This window comes from Fusarium venenatum, assembly GCF_020744135.1.
Source record: "Fusarium venenatum strain MPI-CAGE-CH-0201 chromosome Unknown EDB82scaffold_1, whole genome shotgun sequence".
In the NCBI taxonomy this organism is placed as follows: Eukaryota; Fungi; Ascomycota; class Sordariomycetes; order Hypocreales; family Nectriaceae; genus Fusarium; species Fusarium venenatum.
The window spans coordinates 2862451-2882779 of NW_027072129.1; the positions used below are offsets into that span (position 1 = coordinate 2862451).

The 20329-nt window shown below is 48.9% G+C and overlaps 7 protein-coding genes across 7 annotated transcripts; 4 read left to right on the top strand and 3 right to left on the bottom strand.

Annotated features, from left to right (window-relative positions):
• Positions 1–204: 204 nt before the first annotated feature.
• Positions 205–4450, bottom strand: EDB82DRAFT_484715 (uncharacterized protein). The gene is made up of 4 exons (XM_025731467.2): positions 3692–4450; positions 3337–3472; positions 2230–2448; positions 205–2174 (listed from the first exon to the last, which is right to left on the bottom strand). Exons 1-4 carry the CDS (start codon positions 4216–4218, stop codon positions 480–482), a joined length of 2577 nt encoding a protein of 858 aa, XP_025590489.2. The 5' UTR covers positions 4219–4450; the 3' UTR covers positions 205–479.
• A 2011-nt stretch (positions 4451–6461) lies between these two features.
• EDB82DRAFT_470473 (uncharacterized protein) lies at positions 6462–7310 on the bottom strand (the record flags this gene model as incomplete). Its single annotated transcript, XM_025731466.1, has 2 exons — positions 6462–6655; positions 6719–7310. 2 exons carry the CDS (start codon positions 7308–7310, stop codon positions 6462–6464), a joined length of 786 nt encoding a protein of 261 aa, XP_025590488.1.
• A 1114-nt stretch (positions 7311–8424) lies between these two features.
• Positions 8425–9920, top strand: EDB82DRAFT_484724 (glycoside hydrolase superfamily). The gene is made up of 2 exons (XM_025731464.2): positions 8425–9352; positions 9403–9920. The coding sequence occupies exons 1-2, from the start codon at positions 8723–8725 to the stop codon at positions 9805–9807; spliced, it is 1035 nt and encodes a 344-aa protein (XP_025590487.1). The 5' UTR covers positions 8425–8722; the 3' UTR covers positions 9808–9920.
• Positions 9921–10252: 332 nt separating this feature from the next.
• On the bottom strand, positions 10253–13143 carry EDB82DRAFT_543042 (fungal-specific transcription factor domain-containing protein; the record flags this gene model as incomplete). Its single annotated transcript, XM_025731463.1, has 3 exons — positions 10253–12553; positions 12638–12707; positions 12974–13143. 3 exons carry the CDS (start codon positions 13141–13143, stop codon positions 10253–10255), a joined length of 2541 nt encoding a protein of 846 aa, XP_025590486.1.
• Positions 13144–13292: 149 nt separating this feature from the next.
• EDB82DRAFT_27858 (uncharacterized protein) lies at positions 13293–14211 on the top strand. Its single transcript, XM_065607373.1, has one exon. The coding sequence runs from the start codon at positions 13519–13521 to the stop codon at positions 13993–13995; it is 477 nt and encodes a 158-aa protein (XP_065465425.1). The 5' UTR covers positions 13293–13518; the 3' UTR covers positions 13996–14211.
• A 913-nt stretch (positions 14212–15124) lies between these two features.
• Positions 15125–16707, top strand: EDB82DRAFT_424679 (enolase C-terminal domain-like protein; the record flags this gene model as incomplete). Its single annotated transcript, XM_025731462.1, has 4 exons — positions 15125–15194; positions 15282–15315; positions 15377–15525; positions 15617–16707. 4 exons carry the CDS (start codon positions 15125–15127, stop codon positions 16705–16707), a joined length of 1344 nt encoding a protein of 447 aa, XP_025590485.1.
• A 1271-nt stretch (positions 16708–17978) lies between these two features.
• Positions 17979–19241, top strand: EDB82DRAFT_27910 (uncharacterized protein). The gene has a single exon (XM_025731461.2). It carries the CDS (start codon positions 18171–18173, stop codon positions 18987–18989), a length of 819 nt encoding a protein of 272 aa, XP_025590484.1. The 5' UTR covers positions 17979–18170; the 3' UTR covers positions 18990–19241.
• The last annotated feature ends 1088 nt before the right edge of the window (positions 19242–20329 follow it).

Genomic DNA, 20329 nt, shown 5'->3' on the forward strand with positions numbered 1-20329 from the left:
ATCGAGCGAGTCACTGGCGGGGCAAATCGTGACGGAGTTTACAGGCTCGGCGCAGAGTAATGGCGTTACCAGCTTCTGCTCGATTAATGCTCGATCTGGCTTACATAAGGTTGACAAAATTAGTCATTTGCTTCTGAGACGCATCCATCACATGATCAAAATGCTTCAAGTGGCTACAAGATATCATCATGGCTTCATCAAATATGTATCCTAAAGCAGATATTTTTCTTATGACTTAGCAGCACAATCTACAATACATTAAGTCCGGTTTCAATCAAAAGTATGCGCGTAAAAACTGAATATGAATTAGGTATATGACGGAGATCCACGCCCTCAGTGACCTCAACCACTCTCTCTTGCTCATGGATCCAGGGGAATCATTGATAAACGAAGACACCAACCGCAAGAAAACAAAAAACCGCGAGACATTTCTGATACCTCATCATTGCGACATTAGCTTAATTGTCTCGTCCTCTCATCTATTTGTCAGACAGCTTGTGCTTGATCTTGCTGAAGATTGAACTCAGTCGGTTCTTCTTCTTCTCCTTACCACTTGCTGCAGAGGCGCTGCCGTTGCGCGAGGCCTCAGTGGGCTTGGTTTCTGTTGTTGAGGCACCGTTGCCGGTCGCTGTGGTGCCGTTGCCGACCGTCGAGCTGCCATTGCCGAACGCAGGGGTCTCGGTCTTAGTGACGGGCTTAGTCTCTTTAGCCTCTAGCGCTTCTGTCTTTGGCTCCTCGGCCTTGCTCTCTGTGGGAAGAACAACGGCGGGAACGGGAGATACAGGCTCTTGAATCTTGTTTTCCTGAGGCTTGACAGCAGAGTCAGGGTTGGCCTCAAAGGCAGGCTTTGCGTCTCCGACAGCAGGGACAAGCTCGGCCTCCTTGAGGAGTTGAGCTTCAACCTCCTTCTTGTTCTCGACAGCTTCGGTGCTAGCTGCAGCCTCAGGGCGCTCACCGGCCTCGACAATAGAGTCCTTGACTTCGGTAGGCACCTCAGGAGCAACCTGAGGAGTCTCATCAATTGTGGCCGCGGGCTTGACTTCTTTAAGGAGCTCAGCCTCAACTAGCTTCTTTTCCTCGACAGCCTCAGTGTTGGCGGCAGCTTCAGGGGCCTTGCCAGCCTCAGCAATAGAATCCTTGACCTCGGCGGGAACCTCAGGAGATACCTGCTTGGATTCGTCCTTGGGCTGCTCTTGCTCAACAACAGAATCGTAAATGCCAGTAACAGGCTTCACTTCCTTCAAGAGCTCGCTCTCGACAGCCTTCTTGTCCTCGACGGCAGAAGTGTTGGCAGCAGCCTCGGGAGCCTTTCCAGCCTCGATCAGGGACTCCTTAACCTCGGCAGGAACCTCGGGAGAAATTTGCTCTCGGCTCTGCTCCTCGTTCTTGGCAGCAAGGGTCTCCTGAGCGGCGACAGGAAGCTGCTCCTTGACTGAGTCGGGCAGGTTCTTGTTGGCGGAATCGGCGATGGCGTCGGTAGCGTTGTTGAGAGCAGGGATAGCCTTCTCCTCCACTGTCTCCTTGGCAGCGAGGCCAGCGGCAATGACAGCACCTCCGGCAGTGGCGGCCAAAGCGGCGAGGCTAGTGTCAGGAGTGTTCTCCGATTTCTCAGTACCAACACCAGCTGTGCCTACTGAGGTTGCGGGGGCCTCGGGAACAGTGCCCTTGAGCTCCTCCTCGACCATTGTCTTCTCCTTGACCTCTGTGGGGTCTGTGCTAGCCTCGGTAACAGCATTGGCCTTCTCCTGGCTCTCTCTCACGACCTCAGGAACGAAAGCGCCATTAGACTCCAGAGGAACATCAGCAGCAAGACCGGCTGTAGTGGCTGTAGGTGCAGCAGAGTTGAAGGCGATGACATCCGCACCAATAATGGGAAGGCTGGACTCAGGAATGGTGTTAGAGGAAACAGGAGGAAGCTCGGTCTCAATACCAGGGTAAGCATCACTCTTCTCATAAGAGTCCTTGTCAAGCTTCACATGAGAATCGGTGCTTTGAGCGGTGATGGACTCGGGAATTTTCTCGCCGGGTTCAAGCTTGATGGGGTTTCCTGCACCCTCGGAGGCGGGAAGAGGGTTAATACCAATAGTTTTGTCAAGCTCGTTCGCAGGGGTGGTGGGGAAACCACCAGGGATGTCAGAAGGGGTTTCGAGAGGCAGCTTATCCTCTTGGGTAGGCTGTTCAAAAGTCAGCACTGGTGATCTTGTCCTCAACAATCATCTCTTCAGCTACCTTATCGGCCAGAGTCGTCGACTCAGTGGTCTTGTTTTCCAAGGGTTGTTCGCTGGCCATAGTTGCAGTCGTGGACGTAGGCGTCACGGTATTAAGAATAGCGGCGGCCGGAGTTTCGCGGACAAGTTGATCGGGAGTGACGAAGTTGTTCACGTTGCCCTCAAGATCAGGCTCGTTAGGTGCTGATTGATTGATAATCCAGTTACCGTCGACGATGAACTAGATCAAACGGTGAGCGACAGTCTTTGTAATGGTTGCGAAAAGTGTGCGAGAGTGCAGGAAGAGTAATTGGCTTCGAAAGAGGGGACAAAGTGAGTTTAATGAGCTGGTGCGATGACGAGGAGGAAGACGGAGCTGAGAGCAAGAGCGGGTCGGATATGCAGGCACACTAGGGTGCAAGCAAATCAAGTGCAATTGAAGACGCCTTGGCAGCACCGAAGAACTTTGGTTCTGCGCAACGCAATGGTCGCCTGGCGCCACAGAATTCTACCGGCGTGACCAAGAAAAAGCTCTGATATGGGTTGGCTATAGCGCTCTCCGCTCACTAACGCATTCCAGAACTGTCGCGATCGTGGTCGTCTTGCGTCATACCCAACCGCGGGGGATTTTGGTTGGGGATGGTGCGAGATGCCAAATGGGCCTGAGAACCCCCATGACATGACAGCCAGGGAAATGAACCAGGGGCCCAGCCCCCCGATCCTGGTAACGTAGGAGACTTTGCAAGAAAAAAAATCCTTGGACAGGGGCCTGAGATTACGGCAGCCACCAACATTGCGCCTCCAAGCTTTTTAGGCTTAAAAGAGGTCTGAAGATAGCGATGACCACAAAGCACAGATTGCTGGGCGGCGCGGGCATCGCTGCTATCTCCAATCTTGCTTTGGCAAAACCAACCACGGATAAGTCCGGCTAGTAGCAATGAATGACTTTGTTCTTGTCTTTGTATGACTCCAGCAAAAGTGAGAGTATTGATTCGGCGCTGACGGTCATGGCAAAAGGGCATAGGAGTTTTCAAATGGGGTCAAATGCAAAGTGAATATTGGGGGGGGGGGGGGGGAAGGAGAGCAGTTTGTTGGCATTGCGGGTCGTTGCTCGCTGATGCTGACGCACCTTGTAGTAAATCTTGCCCTCAGGCTCCTTCAGGTCGACAGTCTTGGAGAAAACGTCGCCCTCCTTCTCTAGCTTTACGCTCTTGGTCCAGTTGTCGAAAGTGCCAGTCACGTAAACCTCTTCGGCGGGATGTTCCCTATAGAAGGTTTGGGGTCAGTCTTGATTGTCTCAGACATGGAAAAATTTGACACAATTCGCAACCACAACGCGGAGCAACACTGAGAGGCGCATGTATGGAAGTAAGCTGGTTCCCATACAACGTCCAATGGCGCTGTTGTGCGCAGAGGTTAAACGAAGCAGCGCCGTACAGCGAAGTGAAGCGCAGCGCAGCGCAACAAAGTAGTTTGCGACTTACCACTTAAAGGTGAAGCTACCCATGACTGAAATGTGTTTTGTAAACTGCAATGGAGACTTCGTGTGGGAATCGAGGGAACGCAGAAATGATTTGAGGTAAGGTGACTGTGACTGCGACGGTCGTTTGTTGCGTCTCGAGTTCGAGTGAGATTTTGTTTTGTTTGTGGGAGAGATGTTGGGCTGGGAGAAGAACCAGTTCGTTGACGAGACGGGGAGGCACCAGGACAAGACCGGTTTGGCGTTGGTCAACAAGGCTGGGGGGGACTGGAGCGAAATTAAAGATGGTCGGCGGCGGCTGCTGCTGCTACGGGGCAGTAGCAACGACACAAGAAAAAGGTACAGCCGGTACAAATCAAGGGTGCTACGACCGCATCGACCGGAACGATTGATACAGGGATTGATTCTAGGCTGTTTGAGAAGATGGTTTTGCCTTCGCCGGATGCAGAACAGGGTGATTATTGCAGCGATACGTAAAGTCGATACGGTGAGGAGATAGGTTTTGATCTGAGGAACTTGAGAGAAGGTCATAGAAGAAGTTTTGAAAGCGGAAAGTAGAGAAACAAGGTGCAAAGATAAAGGTACAGATAGGTAACAGTAGTAGGTACCAGCCCAAAGATGGTGATGATGATATTGATGTAAGAAGCAATTGGAGGGTATGTGGGGTTTATTCGACTTCGATTTTGTGCAGAATCAGTGATGATGTGCAGCGTCGGCAGGAGCAGGAGCTGAAGCAGCAACAACTGAAGAAAGAGGATGTGAGTCGCAGCCCAGATTGAGATGATTGAAGTTGTTATCAGGTATCGAAAACAACGCTTGTGATGCGAGCGAGGCCATGCATGCGATGCGATGCAATGCAATGCAATGCAATGCAATGCAACGCCCTGGGTACGAGTACGTCTCGATGGATCAGCCAAGCTTGGGTCTCGTCGCTTGTACTGTACAACGCATCTCAGAAAAAGGTACCTCATTTGACTGTTCTCGTTACCCCCAGCCTCCAAGCTGGATATTTCACCGAAATTATTCAACGTTTCCAATCACTGCTGCACAGGTGGTAACAGCTTGACCTGTTGGTGATGATATTTTATCGACTTGACACTTCCTTAAAGCTCTCATGATGCTCTATTCCTCTTCAGGTACAATGCTCAATTGTCTGCTGGGAAGACCCATGAGTTCCATCTGCAGTGTCAAATCTGCAACAGGTGGACTCACAGATGCAGTTCGAGAGCTGTGGGACCCTTTCTGACGACATGGAGGTCCTGGCGTTTGCTCGCTGGCGGTCGGGTTGATTGGCGAAAGTTGGGCTGGTAGTCTAGTAGGCTAGTAGGAAGCAGGCAGTTACTAGGTTAGTTTTCCTTGCCATCTATTCAGCTCTTTTGCAAAAGACCGCATCCGGGACATTAATAAGCTGTCGTGCCTCAATCCGTGGTGGCTGACTAGGTACTACGAATCTGAATGTTTTCGACATGACCAGCTGGAGGTCTGAATATCCATTTCCGTCATTGCCATAGGGAATCACATCGTATGTAAAGATAAGCGCAATCGGTGAATTGCACGGACGCGGTCCTGATCTGTTTGGAGAACATCATCGCCCACCGGAGGCTATTGGATGTGATACTGGGGTTCTTTAGTAGCGTCGTATTGCTTCGAGTGCCTGAGCTAACCTTGCACGTCCACAAAACGGGACACTTAGCGGTGGTAGGTTAGCTGCTAACTTGACCTAGGGAAAGAAAGAAAACTCGAGACCTGACTAAACTCAGGATGAAGAAAATAAACAGCCCAAGAACACTAGGGTTAAGATAGTATAGGGTGGTTAAATTATTTTTATCTTTGAAGCATGCAGTATCATTTCTGTAATTCTGAGGCCTGAGCAAGTAATACTACCTCCCTAGGTACCTAAAGTAGTCGTACGCAATGGACGTTCCTTCATGTGAAGAGGTCGGCCGATGGACTTTGACAAAGCCTCATATTTAATCAATGGCCTCTGTCGAACCTAAACAACGGTAAGGCTCGCCTACGTGCGTGCTTTCTTGCTGACTTGCTTGGCTTGGACAGCATCTTCACATGCTTTTTTTGTCCTTCATCATACGATGGCCACCGCATCTTGCTGCACTAGCTAGGTACAGTACAGTAAATGACTCTTCATGACATCCAGACCCATATCATGACAACTCAAGCCTGCATCGTGAAGCTGGCGTCGATCTGATGCATCATACCCGAAGGCGGTGTGTGCGCAAGTACAGTACTTATAGTGTAGGATAGATGCCCGGCCCAACGAACCGGACTGGGGTCTTTTAGCCCTGCAATAGGTTATGATCCGAACTTTAGAACAGCGGTCAAAAACATGAGGGGAAATGTTTATATTCAATGCTTACCTGCGAGGTCGGAAAAGGGTCCGAGGTCAGTTCAGATCGCGATGGCTGGGACTAGCAATTCGCATTGCCATCCATCTAGACTATGGATGCAAGGAATCTTCACCTCTAAGGCAGGAACAAACGAACCTTAACGCCAACCGCCCAAAACAATTGCTTTCTTTCTTTTTCTTACCCGACCAATCAAGTCGGAATGTGTAAGGGAAAACCCTTTGTGCATTGTGTTTCCTGGTTACCTACCTACCTCACCAAGGTTAGTAGGCACCAAGAGAGAGGTATGGGAGATCATAACGAAAAAAAACTCATATTATGTCGGTTTAACTATCAGCTATACAACTAGAACTCAATGGATTTGAACGCTACCTTGATACTTAGGAAATGCAGTTACTAAAAACATCAACCTTATAACTCTTCCCTTGATGCCGTCTTTGCCTGGCCTTGCTCTTGACCGCTCTTGACTTCTTTTTCCTTAAGTGCTTGAACTCTGATGTCAACCTTGGTCTTTTGATCAGGCTGGCGCTCCGAATGTAGAACCCAACCAACAACTCCGTCGTCGACAGGCTTTGGGCTGTACTTGGACAAGTCGATAAGTTGATCTGCGATTTGGTTATAAGCCATTGCACACCAAACACAGGACCAGACTGGGTATCTCATCTTACCTTTACATTCACTTGTTCCCGCTACCCAGAGAGGAAGGATACCGTATAAAGCACCAGGTGCAAAAACGGCAACCTTGTTTTTATCATTTTCCCGATCGATCTGGTCGGCTTCGGGAAACCTAACGACCTCTTCAATCTCATCTTCGTCGTTCTTTGGTCTCTCGAGCACGGCGAAAAGCGCCTTACCCTCGCCGTCGGTTCGCTCCTGCTGTTCAATCCATTCGCGAACCACCAGAGGAATCTGATCATAGTTCATCAGCAGTACGCTGCGACCACCAGCGTGAGGGTCCAGGCCGAGCCATCCTCCGGGGTATTCTCTGTTGGCAAAGACTGCTTTGAGACCCTTGGCCCAAGGTTTCAGTCCCTTTGGGGGAGGTTCCATCAACTCAGCGAGTGTGTACTCGAAAACCTCGAACTGTTTCTTTTCGTCACATCTTGGCCGGAACGCCGCCATGGAACTGAGCGTGAATGGGTCTGCCCAGTCGAATCCTTTGACAAGCTCGACTGGTGGGGGTCGCCTCATCTCAAACGATTGGGAAAGCCCTACCAGCAAAGCTGACACGGCCATGACTTGAGTTGAGAACGTCTTCATGGTCGGGTGTGTGGTATGGATATGAGACTGACACTGGTATTGGTGCTTACGAAACAGCAGTCCACGACATCAATAAGAGAAGCGATTGCTACTTCGATAAAATATTCACTTGTCTTCAAGTATGATATTTATGCTCAACACCGTCACATATTTAATTCATCGTGTTGCTGTCCTTTTCGGAGTCTTGATCGCCGAGTTTCCTATTCAGGGCTCGATCTCGGACAACATCGACCTGAAATGGTTGCAGATGGACTGGAAGAGGGTTCTTAGGCTAAATTACCCATGGGCATATGGCATCATGCTAGATTCGATGGAGCTTGCGAATTCGCATTCAATGAACCTGCGACATCATAGAGCGCTTTGTGAGCCCATACGATGCTGTGTACAGTCGTCGTCAAAATACTGTGATATCTTGGTCAAATTCAAGCAAATCATGGTATTTTACATAGTCGAATTAAAGGCATTTGACAAGAATACTTTTATTCAATTGATTTTTAGTTGCGATGCCCATGTGTTTTGTTCGATTTGGGCGACGTCACAATAATTGTTGAGATACTGAGCACATTTCTGTCTATAGGGTAGGACAGAGGGTAAGACTGTTTGGGGTATCTAGGTAGGTACCTTGTTACACAGGTGCCGCGGCTTACGATAACGATTAATTTCAAGGTACTTGGATTATTAAAGTACGTTGAGATTAAATTCCCTTTTTTGAAGAGTCTCCAAAAGCCGCGTGATGGTCTGGTTACTTTGGTGTTGTCCAAGCCCTGTCCGCAACATGCATTAGAAATATAGAACCAATAGATATGAAACTGTCCTTGTGTAATTTACTCATAGCAAGAGCTTGGACAATGTGAGAATACGCGTCAGTTCTGGACCCCGATAGAAAGTATTGACAGCCAAGAAGAGACGGAATGTTTCAAATGCGGCGATTTGCAACACAGCAAACAAGACGCTGATCTCTGTAACTCAAAGCTTTGGATGTCTCCAATCAATTCGGATGCTCCCGAAGCCCTATGACTACATAGTACCTAGCACTGGCATTCATCAAACAATGAGATTAAGGGACCTTGACCCTGTGTAAGCTGCCTACTGAATCCTCAGCTCGTTCTAGATCTTAAGCTAGGGGCATAGTGCTGACGGCAACTCAGCCTACTGGATCCCAAGGAGATTCCCTCATTGGGCTTGGGCTTTCTTCCACGGTACAGTCTGACCATCGAATCCATGCACAACTGCTCCGCCCTCGACCTGCCCACTGGCCGGATGGGGATTAGAGCTCGAAAGTCTGGCATGCTCATGTAATTTCTTTTCCTTAGTATCTTCTTCTTTTCTCTATAAGGAGCACATTGAGAGCCACAAACGGGTAGCCAGCCGCCATACTCACTTGTTCCTGGACTTGCACTACAATCACGACCATGGCCACAAAACCAGCCACGGAGGTCGTCACCTCGGAGAAAAAGGAAGCGGGAAACACGAGAAAATCGTTGCCGCTATGGAAGAAGCTCACTGCAATCGGTGTGACCCTTGCAGTGATAATTGCTCTGTCGGTTGGCCTAGGAGTTGGTCTCACTCGAGGAAAGGGAGGAAACGACGGCCATGATACCTCCAACATAGAGAGTGACGACTCGACAGAACCCTATCTAAAGGCCCGTGGCAGCCTATGGCAACCAAAGGTCGGCGCTACCTGGCAGATCATTCTTCTCAAGCCCCTCAAGCTCAACAAGGATGGAACCGCCAAGAACCTCAAGCCCAATGTCGGCATATATGATCTGGACCTCTACGACAATGATGATGAGACATTTAAGGCGCTGCACAAGGCTGGGAAGAAGGTCATCTGCTACTTCAGTGCTGGATCTTGGGAGAACTGGCGTGATGACAAGAACCAGTTCAAGAAGGCCGATCTGGGCAAGACGATGGACGGGTGGCCCGACGAGAAATGGATTAACCTTAGGAGCAAAAACGTTCGCAATATAATGAAGAAGCGCATCAAGTATGCTGCTGAGAAGGGTTGCGATGCTATCGATCCTGATAATGTCGATGGTTATGTAGGTTACCACTATCATCAATTGAAGTACCGAATCTAACATGACCACAGCAAAACGACAATGGCCTTGGCTTGACTCAGAAGGATTCCATCGACTACGTCAAGTTCCTTGCCGCCGAAGCCGCCAAGTATAACATGTCGACTGGGCTTAAGAACGCTGGCGATATCATTAAGTCTGTTCTGCCCTACGTTCAGTTCTCAGTTAATGAGCAGTGTGTCGAATACTCCGAGTGCGAGACATTTGCCGCCTTCATCAAGGCCAAGAAGCCAGTATTCAACATCGAGTATCCTAAGGGTGCACCAAAGGTCAAGGAGGCCGACCGCAAGGCGATTTGCTCTAAGAAAGGCAAAGCCAAGGGCACCAACGGTTTCAGTACTGTCATCAAAAAGATGAACCTTGACGGCTGGGTCCAGTACTGCACTGGCAATATTTACAATACTCCCGTAGAGAATTAGTTACCCAGACATGTATTTTGTTTTCCTTGATAAGTAGGAGCAACTTCCTCTTTCTGGTTTCTCATTCGTTCAAGCTTAAGGAAAAAAATAATCGAGATGTTATATCGGCACGTAAATTCTTATTAGATCAAGTAAAACTTTGTGGAACCTTTTGACTTAATAAGATCTTCGTCTGACATGACTGATCAATACTGCTGTGAATGATTTTGGTGTCATGAACCCGTTATTCATAGTCCCTGGGCTCGAAATCCACCAGGTCTTCAATTTTGATACCATTATGTCTCCAACCCACCAGCACAGCCAAACAAGTAATAAGTATCATCCTTGTATCTTCATCAATAAATCCCGAACATGCAAAAAGGGGGTATCGATAATTAAATTCATCCAGAACTCAAGCCAATTTCCAACAAACATAGCAATAACCCGTCCAACTTTGGGACGCAGCTTATGTAGCTGCCATGTACTTAGGACCGCCTTCTTGCTTGAAAAGCCAGTCACTGTTAGCGTCGACCATAAAATTGGTAATGTTGAACTCGTTCGATGCTCCCAAAACCGTACCGCTGTCGTTGGACGCGTCCATGTCTGAACCTGGTGGTACTGGGGCACTGTTGACGCCAGATATATTCTCACCACCGAAAGGAAGACGAGGCACGTTGAAGAAATCGAATACATCGAGATATTCAAGTTCATTAGGCGCTGGGGTTCGCGCTGGTGTAACGCTTGGTAGTCTGCTGAGAGCTGAACCACCCGGCTGCTTCGGCTGGCGGGAAATGAGGAAATCCAAGTCGAATGCCGTACGTCGCATGTCAGACAAGATTTTGACCGAACTAGGAGTAATACCATCCCCTTGCCGTTCACTGTCGTGATGCTCATCGAGGACCCTCTGTAAAAGTTGGGAGTATCGGGCTGCGACAGGCCAATACCGCCCCATTTCGCGTAGACTCTCGACGAAAAATGGAAGCTGAGGTGATAGCTTACGCTCAACTGTCGAGCCATGAACAAGAAGCAGGCGCGCGGAAACCCAGAGGGTGAAAGCAAAAGGAGGCCCCAACTTTGCTAGCATTCCATTATTCACGACAAACTCTCCAAGTGCGGCGACATTCTCGACTGCACCATGGCATCGCTGTGATGCGCTGTATGATGGCGTGAAAATGGGAGATCTCGTTGTAGGATAGGCGGCGGATGAGTGAAGACGAATGACAGCGGTGTGGTACGTAGCATGAAGCATTACCCAAGCACAATTGATGTTCTTACTCCCAGGATGAAACAGTTTGGCCATGTTGCCAAACTCCCCAGGAAGGCTAAACTTCCAAGATGTCAACATGTTATCCAGTTCCTTGTATCTCATCTGCCACTGTTCCACATCACTCAAAGCACTAATGTCAACCGGCTGCTTGAGAAACTTGTGTATCTTCGAAAGAATGCCGAGTATCTCGATATAATAAGCAAATGCGCCAAGGTTCTCAGGCTGGTCGATGTCATGTCCCGGAGAACCGGAGTGTAGGTCGGTGGTAAACCATCGTGTATCAACCTTTTGATTCTTTATCCATAGGTCATCGCGGCACGGTAATGTCCTGTCGATCTCTTTGTCATCCAGAGCGAATTCGAAGGCAGTCGCAAGTGTTGCATATCTGTCAAGCAAATATATCATCCAGAACAAACGACGTCTTGATTCTTCTTCAATGAAATCCTTGGGCTCTGATAGTGTCATGGCCCGAAGCGTATAAATTGACAGGTAATGAGGCGACACAGTCGACGAGGTGACCTCGACAGCTAGACCAAGTTGCACAACAGATCTGGTAATGAGGGCCATAATGTTCCATCCTGGTGGGCCGTTGCTGCTTCCGCAAAGATCAAGCGCCAGTATAACGAGGGCTTGCAAAGCCTTGACTGAAGAGTTCTCCATGCCATAGAGGAGGACACGTTCTTTGGAGACCCTGTGGTAGTGTTCTCGCCGCTCCTCAGTTAATCTTGCATCTGCCGAGAAGCGCATAGTTGTTGCCACGATTGCATGCAGCAGAACTCGATCTGTTTCATCGAGCGCAGATGGCCCGAAAAGGCTATCCAGAGTTGTTTTGCGATGGAGAATAGGGCACCACGTGTTGATGTGCTTAAAGTAGAGGTCTACTAGTGCGTAGAGAAGATCGTATGGCGGCATATCACGGTCAGGGGTTGAGGCTCCTGGTGCTGAGGATAACGGTGCTGTAGGTGAATGGATATTTGGCTGTACTGAAGTATAATATTCTTGAGTAGCGTTGTTATGCTGCATAGGCGATAATTGAGATGGCGCCGCGGCACCTGAAAATGACGATCTGTTCTGACCATGGTACCCATCGTTCATCTTGGGTGTATGAGCGATGCTAAAATCAAGGCTCTGGGTGCTTGGCGCAAAATTCGAGCCATGAGCTTTCTGTACGAACAAGGCTGGGTCAGTTTGAGGTGTGCGGATTGGTTCAGATGGTCGGAAAAGGTTGTGATGAGTATCCCGTGGTGTTCCTTGTTCACTGGAAAGGCTTGGGTTGCTTCGTCGAATACTGGTAGCAAACACTGGGTTTGTATTGGATACTAAAGAACCGTGAATAATCTCAGCATGAGAGCGCAGAATCTCTTCGAGTTTGTCGAGGCGCTGCTCAAGCTCGCGTCCATAGCCCGCCCTTAAGCCAGGCTTTTTGCGCTCTTTGTACTCGCATACAGCGCCGTTGCGGCTACACCACCCACATGACGGCTGGCCACGATCGCACTTGACCTGAAAGATGAATTAGGTCAGCATGTTCAAGATAGAAAATAAGGGACACGATTGTGTGTACTTTTCTTTGCTTGCACAGCTCACATCTGGGTACAGCAACGTTAGCTTCAGTGTCGACAAAATCTTGTGCAGTTGTAGACAAAGCAGATTGAATCTGCAATGTGGTGTAATGTTCCAGATTTGCAGGGAGTGGGGAGGTCGAGTGATGGGGCGATGAAGTGGCCTCGGATGGCATGGTGTTGATAAGAGAGTATAGGAAATGCAGATAAGACTCCAGCATGATTATCGAATTGGAGATCTGCCAAGAGGACAAAACAAATCCTTAACTTGAGACATGGACTCGACCAGAGTCTGAGGCGGTTGTTTTGTGTGGTTGGGAAAAGTGTGTAGGTAACAAGCAGAGACGGGAGCTGGACTTACGAGACTGAGACAGGACGTTTCCTCTTCCCATTACGACAGAGAGTTTCATGGTCGCCGTGGTCTTCGTCCTCACTATGGAATTGGTTGGCTTCATCACTGTCTGCCTCTGTGGAAGGCGGGCGATTCTCTACCGAGCCGTCGCCCGATACTTTGCTGGCCCCGTTCTGCATGGCTAAATGTGAGATGGATGTTGGGCGTAAGGGCGATTCTCCCAGAGCCCTTGTAACTGGTCTCGTGTGTCGGCACGATGTAAGAACGAACGAGCTCCCCAACAGTCGTGCGAGCAACGTGAATAGAGCCCAAAAACAGGGGTGGTCCAAGGCACAGCAAGAAGCGACGAAATGGTGAACAGCATATACCCGCGCGAAAGACCAGTCGTGTTTGACCTCGCGGTCCGGGATAATGTCAAGCGGGAGCAGGAGTACGATCGCCCGAGGATAAATAGGCCTGTACAGCACTAAATAGGTAGCAGAGGAATGGATAGGTAACCTAACATCAGGGTAGGTACCTGACGTAGGAATTTCTACCAATACCGTGAATTGCCGATGCGCATGAATATTTTCATGAATCCTATTTATGAGCTGATATCTCCTCTTTGCCTGGCACCTGTCTTCTCACTATCCCCTTCGCTTTCTGCTGGCTTTGTGCCTCGGACGGATGGGAAGTGGCGCCGTGATGACCGGGCCAATTTGAGGTGGGCCGAGGTGGACTCGGGAGCTACCTTAGCAGGTGGACAGACTGCCAGTGCTTGGTCTTGTCAGTCGGTTAACCGGAGCTGCAAGAGTTGTTTGAATGAAGACTGTTGTGAGCTCTTGGGTTTCGATCAAGTTGTTGTGGAACTGCAGGAAAAAAAGATCAATTTCGAGGGAAAGAAAAGAAGCAGTTGGCTTCACATGCTTCATGGGTGGACTTTCCCAGTCCGGTTCAACTACGATGGATCTATAATGCGGAGAGAAATGACGGGACCTTCACGCCGCACGCGTCCTGTAGGCTGTACCTGCTCAAACCTTCTTACCTCCTAACCTTGACCTCACCCTCCCAGGCTCTTTCCTCAAGGGGACCTAAAGCGGGGAAATGGGAGAAGCGGTATAATCTGATTTGTGGAATGATATTCAAGTGGATATCGTAAAGTTCTTTTGCCCCGGACCTTGCGTCCTGCAACAGTATTAGTCCCATTTGGGTCTTCAATTCAACCTCAAAAGGGCTGCCTCTGTCTCTAAAACATGTTGACGGACAAGGTTATTCAATGGCTATTACATAGTGGATATTATGATACAGGGATTAAACATCGAAATGTCTATATGTATATCAAGTTCACCGTTGTTGGACTTATTTTTATGTTAGTAAATAGTTTTCAGAATCTCATCCCCAAAACTTCGAGCTTAGGCTACATGTAGAATCTCTCCACACATTGCCTTTCCCTCCCCTGTCACCCCGCAATTGCACACTTGGCCTCAAATGTTTGTGGCAGAAACAGAAATGGCTGAATACATGGCAACAGAGAAGCCAAGGCCGGTGGCTGTACGAAATCGACGTAGACTATGAAGTCTGAAGGTGGGAAGCAAGTAAATAAAGGACAGTACCCTCTGTATCATTGCAAAGCTAGAAGAGTTATATCTAGACAAAAAGGGTAAGGAAGAAAAGAGGAAGGGGGGGAAAAACCGAAGAAAAAAAATACACCGGAACTCATGAGCCGCCGCTAAGCTGAAGCTGCTCCCAATTTTGTTCTTACGCTCTGAACCCCGACAAGGACCGAGAAATTGTGGAGAAGGTCTTGCAATTGGAGATGACTCCATATTCAACACCAACTTCGGTGCATCTTGTCCCGATATTTGTTCGCCAGAGGGGAATCCGAGGCAATGCATTACCCCTACGGGACATTGCTTTACCGGGCTGTACCATCACGAGACTCACTGACCAGTCAGTTATGAGTTTCGATGCGGTACTGCTGCAGTCCAAATATGTTCAACCCACCTTCATAGTACCAGCACATCCTTTGTAAAGAGAGGCTCATCCCCAGCTCGCGCCGATTCTTCTTCTTCCTTTTAAACCTCTCATTATAAACAATTTCGCTTTTTTTGCGACTTGTTGAGCTCCAGAAACTTCACTTCGTCGGCTCCTGCATGGTTCAATTGACTCTCTGCCTCTAAAATGTCATCTGTCAAGGACTTCCCCAAGATTAAGGCTATTAGGTCCTTCATAATCGGCGGTGTTGGATCAGGTATGTCGCGCTGATTTATGTCTCCATGAATCAAAATGTAAAAACGCCCACGACTACCAATTTGTGCTAATAATTCTTGGTGTATAGGCGGTGATTATCATAACGTCAAGGGTGGTCACTGGTATGCTGGCACAATCCCATATCATCCCGTCTCGGAACCATCGCTCACAATCAACCTCTAGGCTCATCGATAGCGATATTTCAACACCTGCTTCAAAATGGGAACAGTACAAAAAGTCACGAACCAGCTGGGGCATCAATGTTTTGGGCTCATTTCTGGTCGAGATTGAGGCTACAGATGGAACAGTAGGCTTCGCCACTGGCTTTGGAGGTAAGTTCGATTACTTAAGAGATTCGGATGATAGGCTTGCGAATTGGGAACCTCAAGAACGGCTAGAAATGGTTTACTGACAGATTGATAGGACCTCCCGCCTGCTGGCTTGTTCACCAGCACTTCGAGCGCTTCCTCATCGGCGCAGACCCTCGCAACACCAACCTCCTCTTCGAGCAGATGTACCGAGCCTCCATGTTCTACGGCCGCAAGGGCCTCCCCATCGCCGTAATTTCGGTCATCGACCTCGCCCTTTGGGATCTTCTAGGAAAGGTTCGCAACGAGCCCGTCTACCGTCTCATAGGTGGCGCTACCAAGGAGCGCCTCGATTTTTACTGCACAGGCCCTGAGCCCACAGCTGCCAAGGCAATGGGATTTTGGGGAGGCAAGGTCCCTCTACCTTTTTGCCCTGATGATGGCCACGAGGGTCTCCGTAAGAATGTTGAGTTCCTGCGAAAGCATCGTGAGGCTGTTGGCCCCGATTTCCCCATTATGGTCGATTGCTACATGAGTTTGAACGTCAGCTACACAATCGAGCTCGTCAAGGCTTGTCTCGATCTTAACATCAATTGGTGGGAGGAGTGCTTGTCGCCCGATGATACTGACGGATTTGCGCTCATCAAGCGTGCCCACCCCACTGTCAAGTTCACCACTGGTGAGCACGAGTACTCTCGATATGGCTTTCGCAAGCTTGTCGAGGGCCGGAATCTCGACATTATTCAGCCCGACGTCATGTGGCTTGGTGGTTTGACTGAGCTTCTCAAGGTCGCTGCATTGGCTGCTGCGTACGATGTGCCGGTTGTTCCTCACGCCAGTGGTCCTTACAGCTACCACTTTCAAATCTCCCAGCCCAACACTCCTTTCCAAGAGTATTTGGCCAACTCCCCCGACGGCAAGAGTGTTTTACCCGTATTCGGAGACCTCTTCATCGACGAGCCTATTCCTACCAAGGGGTATCTCACAACTGCCGACCTGGATAAGCCTGGATTCGGGTTGACCATTAACCCTGCCGCTCGGGCTAAGCTTATCCCCAGCGACTATCTGTTCAAGGTTCCCGAGATACCTCAAAATCCCCAAACTGGTAAGGAAATCAAGTCAAATGAACAATCCGAGAAGCCCAACGGCACTCTTGACTCCCTTGCGGCCAAGGTAGAAAGTCTCACAACCTCGACGAGTTCTTAAAATAGCGATTGCTCTGTAATGAGTGCTATCATGGACGTTGCAGTGTTCTGGTTTTGGGTTTGGTTAGGGTTTTGTTTTGTGGCTACGTTTTGTGATCTACATACCTAGTACATACTCAGTCAAGAAAGACTTTTCGTGCATTCAGTGGTGTCGATTGACATCGTGAAAATATAGAACCAGGTAGCATCTTAAAACACTGATAATTGAATTAAGACATATTCAGATTCACTTACACAGAGTTGTCAGAGTGTCTGGTTGTAATTGTATCCCCCAAAAAGAAAATCATTCATCAACAGCCAAAGCCGAGGAGCTCCTCCAAGAAATAGAGGTGTATCGACACAGCCGATCTCTATCCGACATAGATATGGAGTTGAAAACATACTAAATATGGAATGTGAATTATCGGTGTTATTGAAAGACAGTGCAACATGAGAATTGAGTACTTAATAATACAAAAACGAAAATACAATCTTGATAATGCGACCCACAACGCTCAGTGAGTCTCGTGAGTAAATAGACGCGACGTTGAATGCATGCATCGTGAGACCCTTTTTCTGGGGTCAAACGGTGACCGTCTACTGCGCCGCTTTATGAAAGACGGTGGCAGTTCAGAACGTCAGTGGCAAATTCATTCTCACGATCCAATGCACAACCCCAGTAAAGAGCCGTTGGCTTGAGCTTCCGGGTCCAGAGTTTAGGCTTTTGTGGGAACTGATCGAGTTTGTTTTGCGGGGAGGTTTATCGAGATTTACTAGATCTGAGATACAATATTCGAGGTTCACGATCATTTGGCGTGTTTATCTGGTGTTCCTGTTCCGACTCTACATTGATTTATGGGAGGAATTACCATCAGACTGGAGTCTGCCAAGATCCACATTATCACTCCAGTTTTCGTCTTAAAAAAGGTTTGGCCAAAACTCACTCTTGTTAGTACCTTAGTAATTCACATTTCCCCGCCGGTGTCTCGCGTCAAAGCACACCGAGATAACAACAACATTGTAAATTTAATTTGCCCCAAAATGTCTCGCAGGTTGGTGCACCGAGGCTTTTTCTGTCACCAGCGTCACAACAAGGTCTAGAAGAGGCACGTTCCTCTTTTTTGCTGCCTTGTCCCACCATTTGCGCGGGTCGTGATGGATGCTCACCTCCAAGAGGAGGGTCAGTTCGGGTTCACTAAGAGCCATTTACCGGAAATGAGGGGAAAGACATAGAAATGGGCGTCTCGCAGTTCTTCAAATCTTCACCTTGAATCATTTTTACAAAGAAACCCGCCTCAAAGTCTTAGTAATAATCTTAATACAAGACTCTCTGCGAAGGCCTTTCCTTTTGTGCAACGACACCTCATTCTCGGCATCGTTTTAACCAGTCTACAAGGAGCATTGCAGTCTCCTCGGGTTTTGCCATATTGGAACAGCAAATTGAAACAAGCACTTACAGTCAGTTGCGCATTTACGTTCGCAACTATGTTGATGCCAGCAGGTCTTCTCGCCAATAAGACTGCCATCATTACTGGCGGCACAACGGGCATTGGCCGTGCTATCTGCCTCGAGTTTCTGCGGCAAGGCGCTAATGTCGTGGTAAACCACTTGGGCCTTGAAAAAGACCAGACTCACCTCGAGTCACTCATCGCTGAGGCCGACGAAATCCGAAAAGCATCACCCACTGCCGGGCACCTCGATCACCAAGCGGGCGATGTGCGTGACCCAGCGACAGCAACAGAATTGGTCAAGAAGGCCGTCGAACACTCCCCCAAGAAGCGACTTGACGTTTGCGTGTCTAATGCCGGCATCTGCACATTTGCTGATTTCCTTACGCTCGAGCCGGATTTGCTTCACTCAACGGTGCGAACGAATCTGGATGGTGCCTTTTACGTGACCCAGGCTGCTGCACGGCAGATGGCTCTTCACCAAGAGCCCAAGGGAGGAAGCATCATCGGCGTCTCTTCCATTTCAGCCCTTGTCGGCGGTGGCCAACAGACACACTATACACCCACCAAGGCAGGCGTATTGAGCTTGATGCAGAGCACAGCGTGCGCCCTGGGACAACACGGCATTCGGTGCAATGCGCTTCTCCCAGGCACGATTCGTACGCAGCTCAACGACGCAGACCTGGCTGATGATGCAAAGAGAACTTATATGGAAGGCCGTATCCCTCTGGGACGTACTGGTTCGCCATCAGATATGGCTGGCCCGGCCGTCTTCCTGGCGTGTCCAGAGCTGAGCGGATATGTGACGGGTGCGCAGCTTCTCGTCGACGGTGGTCTGTTCGTCAATCTTCAGTGAAGGAGAGAAGATTAAGCTCGTGGGGAGAAATGGAGATATGGAGAAGTGGGTATGTGGAGGCGAAGCGCTATGGATATCGAAGCAAAACTAAAACCTGGAGAATTATGGAAACGAATAACTGCCACCAATGTTGTTCCCTGTTTGTGGAGATGAGTCAATTCTAGTTATGTGGGTGATTATCTGTCCGAGCCGCAAAGATTCTGACTCGTGGAGCCTGGCGGTGCTTTATCACGAATGTATTGGATATCAAAACCGCTCTCACCTTGGTATATGCCCATTTCTGCGACGGATCATCCAGGTAATCGGAGACCCGGGGCGGCGCTATCAGGTCCGGGGTCGCGGCGCCGGGCTTCGACGGCGTTGACCGGCTGCTTCAATCTTCGTTCTCATGCAATTAGCGTAGATCGATGCCCAATCCAAGAATACCAGTGACTGTGCTGTTAGGCAAGATTGAGGGGGAAAGAAAGCGGGCGACTGGAGGCCTGTTTGTTGGTTTGTAGGAAGATGATGAGCAATCCGCATAACGCGGCTTTTTTTATCAAGACAAATCGGAGCTCAAAGAGTACTGCGTCTTACAAACTGCAGTATACAACCGTAAATCTCTGCACAATATCTGGCTCCGTCACATCCATTCCACCCTTGTCTCTTTTGAGGCTACCGTGCCGTTGTGTTTACCCTCCATTACAAGCCAAAGAAAACAAGAATGATCCTGTTTGATTCAGAAGGGTCTCGGACGGTGACAGAGCATTCAAACGTAACGAGGAAATGATAAGCAGGAGGTGACTAGGATCTTGGGCGGGAGTCGACCGAGGCTGTCTGACAATATACTTTGGCCAAGACATCCCCTCGCTATAGGTAGACTCTGGTTATCGTTATCTACCTAGGTAGGTACCAATCAATCCCCTGGAACAAAGGCGAAATAATGCCATTGCTCTCCTGAAAAGTCTGAACTCTATTTGCCGAAGGCCTTGGTTTCTAGAAATTCTCTGCAGGATAAGTAGGTAGTGAGTGACATCACGGACTGCCAAAGTCAAGAAAAAAACCACCGAAAATAAAATTCCCTTTACTTCTGTACAAGAGCCCCTGTCATCCAGACCGTTCAGCCCACCGTAACGCGATACACGGGTTCATAAAAACAGCCAGAAATCATCCTTTATTGCTTTCCCCAGTGTTTTCCCCTCATGCTTGTTTTCGTCCGACTCCTGCGCTCCATCAACTACAGGGATCCTGCAAGGAACAGTGATGTTAATCGCGTACGTACCCCGCGAAAGAGAACGTTAAGACCAAGCGTACTGAACCATGATCCTAGTATTAGCAAAGACTCTGAATGTCAACTCAGG